Source organism: Oncorhynchus tshawytscha, linkage group LG09 (assembly GCF_018296145.1).
Source record: "Oncorhynchus tshawytscha isolate Ot180627B linkage group LG09, Otsh_v2.0, whole genome shotgun sequence".
NCBI lineage: Eukaryota > Metazoa > Chordata > Actinopteri > Salmoniformes > Salmonidae > Oncorhynchus > Oncorhynchus tshawytscha.
In genome coordinates this window covers 4,597,638-4,610,259 of record NC_056437.1, presented here as the reverse complement: position 1 = coordinate 4,610,259, position 12,622 = coordinate 4,597,638, and the positions used below count along the sequence as shown (strand labels likewise).

At 45.9% G+C, this 12,622-nt stretch overlaps 1 protein-coding gene across 1 annotated transcript in view; it reads left to right on the top strand.

Annotated features, from left to right (window-relative positions):
- The window catches only part of trabd2a (TraB domain containing 2A), a 128,305-nt gene that overhangs the window by 93,460 nt on the left and 22,223 nt on the right, over nucleotides 1-12,622 (top strand). Inside the window, 1 exon segment of the mRNA XM_042326404.1 lies at nucleotides 1,806-1,896. Coding sequence (XP_042182338.1) covers nucleotides 1,806-1,896 — 91 coding nt within the window.

Genomic DNA, 12,622 nt, shown 5'->3' with positions numbered 1-12,622 from the left:
GGGATGTTGGAACTTAACTGTGTTGTTTCAGGGGACTATAGGGGGATGTTGGAACTTAACTGTGTTGTTTCAGGGGACTATAGTGGGATGTTGGATCTTAACTGTGTTGTTCTTCACTTGTCACATATTAGTTAGGCTATGGTATTTAGGACCTACAGGCCTGTGGTAGTTAGGCTATGGTATTTAGGACCTACAGGCCTGTGGTAGTTAGGCTATGGTATTTAGGACCTACAGGCCTGTGGTAGTTAGGCTATGGTATTTAGGACCTACAGGCCTGTGGTAGTTAGGCTGTGTTAGTTAGGGCCTACAGCCCTGTGGTAGTTAGGCTGTGGTATTTAGGACCTACAGGCCTGTGGTAGTTAGGCTGTGGTATTTAGGACCTACAGGCCTGTGGTAGTTAGGCTATGGTATTTAGGACCTACAGGCCTGTGGTAGTTAGGCTGTGTTAGTTAGGGCCTACAGCCCTGTGGTAGTTAGGCTGTGGTATTTAGGACCTACAGGCCTGTGGTAGTTAGGCTCCATGAAAGGCTCTGACTTTGTTGACACACTGCCACGCTACATGGGTTAGTTTGTAAGGACAAGGAGAGACTCCTTCCTTTTGTGACGTGCCGCAACCTGAACCAACAATGCTTCACTTCACCTAGAGAGTGGGGGGAGAAGAAGAAGGAAGGAGAGGGGTGGGGAAGGATAGAGGAAGAGGAGGGGTGGGAGGAGAGAAGGGGGAGAAGAGGAGAGGAAAGGAGAGCTGGAGAGAGGAGGATCCACTCTGTTTCCTTCTCTTCCTACTTCACTGAAACTGATCCACTCTGTTTCCTTCTCTTCCTACTTCACTGAAACTGATCCACTCTGTTTCCTTCTCTTCCTACTTCACTGAAACTGATCCACTCTGTTTCCTTCTCTTCCTACTTCACTGAAACTGATCCACTCTGTTTCCTTCTCTTCCTACTTCACTGAAACTGATCCACTTGTTTCCTTCTCTTCCTACTTCACTGAAGCTGATCCACTCTCTGTTTCTATAATTTACCAGTGGCCATAGTCAGTTAGTTGTTAAAACACTAAAAGTGCACATTAAGCTAAAAGCTCCCAGGCAGCGACTGACTCGATGACCCTTTGTGTTTTTTTTTTTACTTAATGAGAATCAATATAACCAGAGTAATGGTGAAATAACCTGAGTAACGGTGAAATAACCAGAGTAATGGTGAAATAACCAGATTAGTGGTGCAATAACCCGAGTAATGGTGAAATAACCAGATTAACGGTGAAATAACCAGATTAACGGTGAAATAACCAGCGTAATGGTGAAATTACCAGATTAACGGTGAAATAACCAGAGTAATGGTGAAATACCCAGAGTAATGGTGAAATAACCAGAGTAATGGTGAAATAACCAGATTAACGGTGAAATAACCAGATTAACGGTGAAATATCTCTCCTGGTTTGTTGTATTTCACTTGGACTACTCTGTGGGAACTGAGCTAGATATAGTGTTACAGTGAATTAGCCGGTGCTGCCATTCCCACGGCTCTGAGAGGGCTGGCTGGCAAGTGTTACCAGGCCTAGTTTGCTTTAGCCTGATCCTGGAGTACCAGGTGGGCAGGGGTTGAACATTCGGGACTTTACTTTTGTTTCAAGCTCAATCAAGCACAGTTTTAAGGATTTGAAAAGATTTCAAATGGTATTCGAACCCAGAGGTCTGGTTGGCTAAGTGGCACGGCCTTGGTCCTGTTGACTTGCAGTGTCTCTGAAACAGAGAGACTGAAACAGAGACACCTGACCCTAACACGAGAACTGTGGTTTTATTGCAGGTCACTTCCTGGGCAACAACACAGTGATTGATGTGCTGAGGAGTCAAGGCTATGAAGTGGAGCACACTCCTGCAGGGCAGCCCATTAACAGGTAATAATACACCTCTCGCTGTCCTCACCAACACATAACCAATACCCACCCTCCCTCTCTCTCTATTTGACTACCCACAATCCCACCTCCACTCTAAACCTCCCACCACACCCTCTCTATCTGACTACCCACAATTCCACCTCCACTCTAACACCTCCCCACCCTCTCTATCTGACTACCCACAATCCCACCTCCACTCTAACCCCCCCCCCCTGACTACCCACAATCCCACCTCCCTCTCCCCATCTATCTGACTACCCACAATCCCACCTCCACTCTAACCCCTCCCCCACCCTCTCTATCTGACTACCCACAATCCCACCTCCACTCTAACCCCCACCGTACCTCTCTATCTGACTACCCACAATCCCACCTCCACTCTAACCCTCCACCGCACCTCTCTATCTGACTACCCACAATCCCACCTCCACTCTAACCCCCACCCCACCCTCTCTATCTGACTACCCACAATCCCACCTCCACTCTAACCCTCCACCCCACCCTCTCTATCTGACTACCCACAATCCCACCTCCACTCTAACCCCCTCCCCCACCCTCTCTATCTGACTACCCACAATCCCACCTCCACTCTAACCCCCCCCACCCTCTGTATCTGACTACCCACAATCCCACCTCCACTCTAACCCCCCCACCGTACCCTCTCTATTTGACTACCCACAATCCCACCTCCACTCTAACCCCCACCGTACCCTATGTATCTGACTACCCTCCAATGTCTTCTGAAGACTCAATCTCTCCTCAAAGATGAATGTCTACAGATTGTTAATACCATTAATATGCCCTGAAGTAGACTTGTATAGGCATGAGGGGCATTTTGATGTGGACGTTTGGCGAATTGAAAAATAAACAAACTAGCCCAGTGTGTCAGAGTTAGTGTAGTGTAGGTGGTGTTACTGCGAGGTTAGTGATATTAGCGATGCTCGTAGTATCGTAGCCACAGTGCTAACCTCATCATGCCTTGTTGTCCTCACACTGTCTTATTTATTTATTTTATTTATCAGTAATTTTCCAGGTAAATTGACTGAGAACATATTCTCATTTACAGCAACGACCTGGGGAATAGTTACAGGGGAGAGGAGGTGTCACGCCCTGGTCAAAGTATTTTGTGTTTATCTTTATGTATTTGGTCAGGCCAGGGTGTGGCATAGGGTTTTTGTAATTGTGGTGTGTTTGTCTTGGGGTTTTGGTGGTGGTATTGGGATTGTAGCTTAGTGGGTTGTCTAGCAAGGTCTATGGCTGTCTGGAGTGGTTCTCAATCAGAGGCAGGTGCTTATCGTTGTCTCTGATTGGGAACCATATTTAGGCAGTCATATTCTTTGAGTTTGTCGTGGGTGATTGTCCTTAGTGTCTTACTTGTACTCTCTGTTAGTTTGCACTAGATAGGCTGTTTTCGGTTTTCATTACGTTTATTGTTTTTGTAGTGTTTAGTGTTTAGTCGTGTTTACGTTTTGTTTAATAAATATGGATCGCAATCGACACGCTGCAGTTTGGTCCGACTCTCCTTCATCACCACTAGAAAACCGTTACAGGAGGGGGATGAATGAGCCAATTGTCTTAAGACTGGTTTTACAGTTGGTCTGTCGATATGACAGTAGACAGTTGCCACAGTGACCATTGTGAACATTCTATTGTCGTCCGACATCCAACTTGTCGTTGCCGTTATGAAAAACTATAGAAACACAAAGAACGACGCGCTGCATGACATCAGCAGCACGGTGGTAAAATATAGCAATAATGTTGTGTTTTAACTCCAATAAACCCATCTGTTTAAAAATGTATTTTAGTATATGTTAATCTAGCAAACCAGGCAACTAAAACTTTCTAAACAATGTTTTGGTTCGTTTCTGGCTTGTTAGCTAGCTAGCGTTAAGTTAGCTGGCTAGCCAGTTCAAATAATGGATATATCATAACTGACAACGGCAGCTTGTTAGCTAGCTAGCGTTAAGTTAGCTGGCTAGCCAGTTCAAATAATGGCCATATCATAACTGACAACGTCTTAACTTAAGCTCATTTTAATTCATTATTACAAGAAAATAAACTCACAATAAGATCATTATTTACAAGTTAACGGCGAGCTAATTACAGAAAATTGTTTTACGGTTGATAAAAGCAGGGCATTCTATTAAAGAATTTTAGAACTCTCTTTTCTCTCGTCAGTCAGGTAACCACAACATCGGACACAGCGACAGGGTCAAAGTTGAACTTTTTTCATCTGTCTGTCAGAAGGGTGAAGTGACAGTCGCAGCGACGGTCTACGGACAGTCCACCGGAGTATAAATTGAATGATGTTTTGACCAGCGGCACTTGTCGCATTCTAAATGTCTACAGACAAAGTATAAATCAGCCTTCAGACCTGACTGCTACTATACATTATACATGTTATAGATGATAGTATACACATTATACATGTTAGTATACAGCATGGTAGTATACACATTATACATGGTAGTATACACATGATAGTATACACATTATACATGGTAGTATACACATTATAGATGTTAGTATACAGCATGGTAGTATACACATTATACATGGTAGTATACACATTATAGATGATAATATACACATTATACATGGTAGTATACACATTATAGATGATAATATACACATTATATATGGTAGTATACACATTATACATGGTAGTATACACATTATACATGTTAGTATACAGCATGGTAGTATACACATTATACATGGTAGTATACACATTATAGATGATAATATACACATTATATATGGTAGTATACACATTATAGATGTTAGTATACAACATGGTAGTATACACATTATAGATGATAATATTATAGATGTTAGTATACATTATACATTATGTATACACATTATACATGATAATATAGTATACACATTATACATGTTAGTATTATACATGGTAGTACATTATAGATGATAATATACACATTATATATGGTAGTATACACATTATACATACACATTATATAGTATACACATTATAGATGATAATATACACATTATACATGGTAGTATACACATTATACATGGTAGTATACACATTATACATGGTAGTATAAACATTATACATGGTAGAATAAACATTATACATGGTAGTATACACATTGTCATGTTGGTATACACATTATACAAATTGTATAAACATTGTACATGGTAGTATACACATTATACAAATAGTATACACATTATACAAATAGTATAAACATTGTACATGGTAGTATGCACATTATACATGGTGGTATTACATGTTAGAATACACGTTATACAAATAGTATACACATTATACATGTTAGTATACACATTATACAACTAGCATACACATTGTACATGCTAGTATACACATTATACATGTTAGAATACACATCATACAAATAGTATACACATATACACATAGTACATGTTATTATTATACACTTTATACCCTGATGAAGACAGCTTGGCTGTCGAAACGTTGGTATTACATTTTTTTTTGCATCTGAGCTCCTAGAGTGTGTGGGAGTGTGTGGCTCTCTTTTATTTTCAAGTTTCTATTCCGCTAGCCAGCACCTCTAGCCAGCACCTCTAGCCAGCACCTCTAGCCAGCACCGCTAGCCAGCACCGCTAGCCAGCACCTCTAGCCAGCACCGCTAGCCAGCACCTCTAGCCAGCACCTCTAGCCAGCACCGCTAGCCAGCACCTCTAGCCAGCACCTCTAGCCAGCACCGCTAGCCAGCACCTCTAGCCAGCACCTCTAGCCAGCACCGCTAGCCAGCACCGCTAGCCAGCACCTCTAGCCAGCACCTCTAGCCAGCACCTCTAGCCAGCACCGCTAGCCAGCACCTCTAGCAGCACCTCTAGCCAGCACCTCTAGCCAGCACCGCTAGCCAGCACCGCTAGCCAGCACCTCTAGCCAGCACCTCTAGCCAGCACCGCTAGCCAGCACCGCTAGCCAGCACCTCTAGCCAGCACCTCTAGCCAGCACCGCTAGCCAGCACCTCTAGCCAGCACCTCTAGCCAGCACCTCTAGCCAGCACCGCTAGCCAGCACCTCTAGCCAGCACCTCTAGCCAGCACCTCTAGCCAGCACCTCTAGCCAGCACCTCTAGCAGCACCTCTAGCCAGCACCTCTAGCCAGCACCTCTAGCCAGCACCGCTAGCCAGCACCTCTAGCCAGCACCTCTAGCCAGCACCTCTAGCCAGCACCGCTAGCCAGCACCTCTAGCCAGCACCTCTAGCCAGCACCTCTAGCCAGCACCTCTAGCCAGCACCGCTAGCCAGCACCTCTAGCCAGCACCTCTAGCCAGCACCGCTAGCCAGCACCTCTAGCCAGCACCGCTAGCCAGCACCTCTAGCCAGCACCGCTAGCCAGCACCTCGTCTGAATAGGTGTGCATTTATTTTTCTTCTAGATGATTATACACAAGATATTATTGCAGAAACAAAATAGTTACTGCAAATTATACACACGGCAAATATATTATACATATTAAACACATTATAACAAAGGGTTACACTGTGACCTCCATCCTTCAATGGTCATTGTAAAATATTTGACCATTTGGACGTTCTGTTGTTTCAGGGCATAAGAATGTCTTCCTGTGGGCGAAGTGACCATAAAGCCCCAATGCCACAAAGCCTGAATACAATCTGAGTACATAGAATGAACAGGCCCTATCCCACTATCCACATGATCAGCTACAGAACATCCCAAGGGTTCATGTAAATTCAAACGTTCACAAGCCGAATGGACTCTTTGTGTTTTCAGAGCAGTAGTCTAGGCTACACACAGTTCCTCCACTCCACACATGGAGTTTGAATGTTGATTTATGCCACTCTTACTCTGTTATAATTTACTACATGTTTTTAGTGGTCTAGGTCCCCTGTCAGACTGGTGGTACAGCAGGATACCAGTGTCTGGTGGTACAGCAGGATAGCAGTGTCTGGTGGTATTGCAGGATACCAGTGTCTGGTGGTACAGCGGGATACCAGTGTCTGGTGGTACAGCGGGATACCAGTGTCTGGTGGTACAGTGTGATACCAGTGTCTGGTGGTACAGCAGGATACCAGTGTCTGGTGGTATTGCAGGATACCAGTGTCTGGTGGTACAGCGGGATACCAGTGTCTGGTGGTACAGGATACCAGTGTCTGGTGGTACAGTGTCTGGTGGTACCAGTGTCTGGTGGTATTGCAGGATACCAGTGTCTGGTGGTACAGTGTCTGTGGTACCAGTGTCTACAGGGGATACCAGTGTCTGCAGGATACCAGTGTCTGATGGTATTGCAGGATACCAGTGTCAGTGTCTGTTGGTACAGCGTGATACCAGTGTCTGGTGGTACAGGATACCAGTGTCTGGTGGTACAGTGTGATACCAGTGTCTGGTGGTACAGTGTGATACCAGTGTCTGGGGGTATTGCAGGATACCAGTGTCTGGTGGTACCAGTGTCTGGTACAACAGGATACCAGTGTCTGGTGATACCAGTGTCTGGTGGTATAGCAGGATACCAGTGTCTGGTGGTATTGCAGGATACCAGTGTCTGGTGGTACAGCGGGATACCAGTGTCTGGTGGTATTGCAGGATACCAGTGTCTGGTGGTACAGTGTCTGGTGGTACCAGTGTCTGGTGGTACAGCGGGATACCAGTGTCTGGGGGTACAGTGGGATACCAGTGTCTGGTGGTACCAGTGTCTGGTGGTACAACAGGATACCAGTGTCTGGTGATACCAGTGTCTGGTGGTACAGCGTGATACCAGTGTCTGGTGGTACAGCGGGATACCAGTGTCTGGGGGTGGTACAGTGTCTGGGGTACCAGTGTCTGGTGGTACAGTGTGTGATACCAGTGTCTGGTGGTACAGTGTGATACCAGTGTCTGGTGGGGATACTAGTGTCTGGTGGTGCAGGATACCAGTGTCTACAGCAGGATACCAGTGTCTGGTGGTACAGCAGGATACCAGTGTCTGGTGGTACAGCAGGATACCAGTGTCTGGTGGTACCAGTGTCTGGTGGTACCAGTGTCTGGTGGTACCAGTGTCTGGTGGTACAGCAGGATAGTGTCTGGTGGCAGGATACCAGTGTCTGGTGGTACCAGTGTCTGGTTGTACAGCAGGATACCAGTGTCTGGTGGTACAGTGGGATACCAGTGTCTGGTGGTACAGCGGGATACCAGTGTCTGGTGGTACAACAGGATACCAGTATCTGTCTGGTGATACCAGTGTCTGGTGGTACAGCGTGATACCAGTGTCTGGTGGTACAGCAGGATACCAGTGTCTGGTGGTACAGCGAGATACTAGTGTCTGGTGGTACAGCAGGATACCAGTGTCTGGTGATACAGCAGGATACCAGTGTCTGGTGGTGCAGCAGGATACCAGTGTCTGGTGGTACAGCAGGATACCAGTGTCTGGTGGTACAGCAGGATACCAGTGTCTGGTGGTACAGTGGGATACCAGTGTCTGGTGGTACCAGTGTCTGGTGGTACAGCGGGATACCAGTGTCTAGTGATACCAGTGTCTGGTGATACAGTGTGATACCAGTGTCTGGTGGTACAGCGGGATACCAGCGTTCTATGTAACTTAACCTAAACACATAATGGAACAATCATGGTTTCCCGAGTGGCACTGCGGTCTGAGGCACTACATCTCAGTGCTAGAGGCGTCACTACAGACCCTGGTTCGATTCCAGGCTGTTTCACAACCGGCCGTGATTAGGAGTCTTATAGGGCGGCGCACAATTGGCCCCGGGTAGGCTGTGATTGCAAATAAGAATTTGTTCTTAACAGACTTGCCTAGTTAAATAAAGGTAAAATATTAAAACTAAGCTTGCTAAATGTTAGTTAGTCACTCACTCCAACAATGACATATGGCAAATCTGGCCACATTAAGAATATATTATCTTACTACCCAGTAATCACACAATGAACAGATGAATGTAAATTCACTCATTCATTTTACACACAAAATATTCCTTCTAAGATGAAGGCCTCTATTTGATCAAACCTAGTGGTAAATCAAAATGCTGGCAGTATCGCTATTGGTCTAGGGGTGTGATCGCTATTGGTCTACCCAGTAATCACACAATGAACAGATGAATGTAAATTCACTCATTCATTTTACAAACAAAATATTCCGTATAAGATGAAGGCCTCTATTTGATCAAACCTAGTGGTGAATCAAAATGCTGGCAGTATCGCTATTGGTCTAGGGGTGTGATCGCTATTGGTCTAGGGGTGTGATCGCTATTGGTCTAGGGTGTGATCGCTATTGGTCTAGGGGTGTGATCGCTATTGGTCTAGGGGTGTGATCGCTATTGGTCTAGGGGTGTGATCGCTATTGGTCTAGAGGTGTGATCGCTATTGGTCTAGGGGTGTGATCACTATTGGTCTAGCGGTGTGATCGCTATTGGTCTAGGGGTGTGATCGCTATTGGTCTAGGGGTGTGATCGCTATTGGTCTAGGGGTGTGATCGCTATTGGTCTAGGGGTGTGATCGCTATTGGTCTAGGGGTGTGATCGCTATTGGTCTAGGGGTGTGATCGCTATTGGTCTAGGGGTGTGATCGCTATTGGTCTAGGGGTGTGATCGCTATTGGTCTAGGTGTGTGATCGCTATTGGTCTAGGGGTGTGATCGCTATTGCTCTAGGGGTGTGATCGCTATTGGTCTAGGGGTGTGATCGCTATTGCTCTAGGGTGTGATCGCTATTGGTCTAGGTGTGTGATCGCTATTGGTCTAGGGGTGTGATCGCTGTTGGTCTAGGGTGTGATCGCTATTGGTCTAGGGGTGTGATCGCTATTGGTCTAGGGTGTGATCGCTATTGGTCTAGGGGTGTGATCGCTATTGCTCTAGGGGTGTGATCGCTATTGGTCTAGGGGTGTGATCGCTATTGCTCTAGGGGTGTGATCGCTATTGGTCTAGGGGTGTGATATAAATAGTTTTGCCATTTTTTACAGCTGGAATTGTTAGCCACTGCTAGCGGTTTTTACCTTTAGCTCTGACTCCAGCCGCTTTATCCCTGATAGCCCGGAAAATACCTGCCAGTCTGCACAGCACGATATCAGCCCTGAGCATATCGGACTGCTTTTTTCCCCCACTTCATCGCCGGATTCCTGCCACAAGCTCTGAACCATTACACCAGATCCTCGCAGCTAGCTAGCTGCTACCGAGTGGCTATTGTGGCTATTGTCCAGATGCATGCACCAGTTAGCCTCGAGCTAGGCCCATCTCCCAGCTAGCAAACAAAGTACACCAACTACAATACCTCTCTTGCCAATTGGCCTGGACCCTTTGTCGACACGGAGCCCCGCCATCACGACTTGTCTGCTGACATAATTCGGCCAATGTGCTCACAACCGGCCTCTGCGTCATGGATGTTGGTGATGATCCATCTGCTATCCCCGGCCCGCTATCTTCCTGAACACCGTGTCTCCCGCTCATCTAGCATAGTCATCGACTACCGAACAGCTCCCTGTTTCATCTATTGCTGCTCATTGGACCCTATGATCACTCGGCTACTAAGCTGATGCCTGTTTCATGCGTGTAAACATCAGAAGACTCCTCCCAAAGTTTGCTTTATTCACTTCTTTAGTACACTCCGCCCACTCTGATGTCCTAGCCGTGTCTGAATCCTGGCTTAGGAAGGCCACCAAAAATTCTGAAAATTCCATCCCCAATTTCAACATTTTCCATCAAGACAGAACTGCTAAAGGTGGCGGAATTGCAATCTACTGCAGAGATAACCTGCAGAGTTCTGTCATACTATCCAAGTCTATGCCCAAACAGTTCGAGCTTCTACTTTTAAAATCTCTCCAGAAATAAATCCCTCACTGTTGCCACTTGTTATAGACCCCCCTCAGCTCCCAGCTGTGCCCTGAACACCATATGTGAATTGATTTCCCCCCATCTATCGTCAGAGTTCATACTGCTAGGTGAACTAAATTGGGATATGCTTAACACCCTGGCCGTCCTACAATCTAAACTAGATGCCCTCAATCTCACACAAATTATCAAGGAACCTACCAAGTACCACCCCAAAGCCGTAAACATGGGCACCCTCATAGATATCATCCTGACCAACTGTCCCTCTAAATACACCTCTGCTGTTTTCAACCAGGATCTCAGCGATCACTGCCTCATTGCCTGCATCCGTTATGGGTCCGCGGTCAAACGACCACCCTTCATCACTGTCAACCACTCCCTAAAACACTTCTGCGAGCAGGCCTTTCTAATCGACCTGGCCCGGGTATCCTGGAAGGATATTGACCTCATCCCTTCAGTAGACCTCATCTCTTCAGTTCTCATCATTACTCAATGCCTAGGTTTACCTCCAATGTACTCACATCCTACCTTACCTTTGTCTGTACACTATGCCATGAATCTATGCTACCGTGCCCAGAAACCTGCTCCTTTTACTCTCTGTTCCGAACGTGCTAGACGGCCAGTTCGTATAGCATTTAGCCGTACACTTATCCTACTTCTCCTCTGTTCCTCTGGTGATATAGTGGTTAATCCAGGTCCTGCAGTGCATAGCTCCACTCCCACTCCCCAGGTGCTCTCATTTGTTGACTTCTGTAACCGTAAAATCCTTGGTTTCATGCATGTTAACATTAGAAGCCTACTTCCTAAGTTTGTTTTACTCACTGCTTTAGCACACTCTGCCAACCCGGATGCCTTAGCCGTGTCTGAATCATGGCTTAGAAAATCCATCAAAAACCTTGAAATCTCCATCGCTAACTATAACATTTTTCCGCCAAGATAGAACTGCCAAATGGGGCGGTGTTGCAATCTACTGCAAAGATAGCCTGCAGAGCTCTGTATTACTATCCAAGTCTGTAACCAAACAATTCGAGCTTCTACTTCTAAAAATTCACCTTTCCAGAAACAAGTTGCCGCTTGCTATAGACCTCCCTCTGCCCCGCGCTGTGCCCTCGATACCATATGTGAATTGATTGCCCCCCATCTTTCTTCTGAGCTCGTGCTACTAGGTGACCTAAACTGGGACATGCTTAACACCCCGGCCATCCTACAATCCAAGCTTGATGCCCTCAATCTCACACAAATTATCAATGAACCTACCAGGTACAACTCCATATCCGTAAACACAGACACCCTCATAGATATCATCCTAACTAACTCGCCAGCCAAATACACCTCTGCTGTCTTCAATCAAGATCTCAGCGATCACTGCCTCATTGCCTGCATCCGTAATGGGTCTGCGACCAAACGACCACCCCTCATCACTGTCAAACGCTCCCTAAAACACTTCTGCGAGCAGGCCTTTCTAATCGACCTGGCCGGGGTATCCTGGAATGACATTGACCTCATCCCGTCAATAGATGATTCCTGGCTATTCTTTAAAAGTGCCTTCCTCACCATCTTAAATAAGCATGCCCCATTCAAAAAAATTACAACTAGGAATAGGTATAGTCCTTGGTTCACTCCAGACCTGTCGGCTCTTGACCAGCACAAAAACATCTTGTGGCGTACTGCATTAGCATCAAATAGCCCCCGTGATATGCAACTTTTCAGGGAAGTTAGGAACAAATACACACAGGCAGTTAGGAAAGCTAAGGCTAGCTTTTTCAAACAGAAATTTGCATCCTGTAGCACAAACTCAAAAAAGACAATCTGGACCCTCTCTTCCTAAAATTATCCGCCGCCATTGTTGCAACCCCTATTACTAGTCTGTTCAACCACTCTTTCTGAGATTCCTAAAGATTGGAAAGCGGCCGCGGTCATCCCCCTCTTCA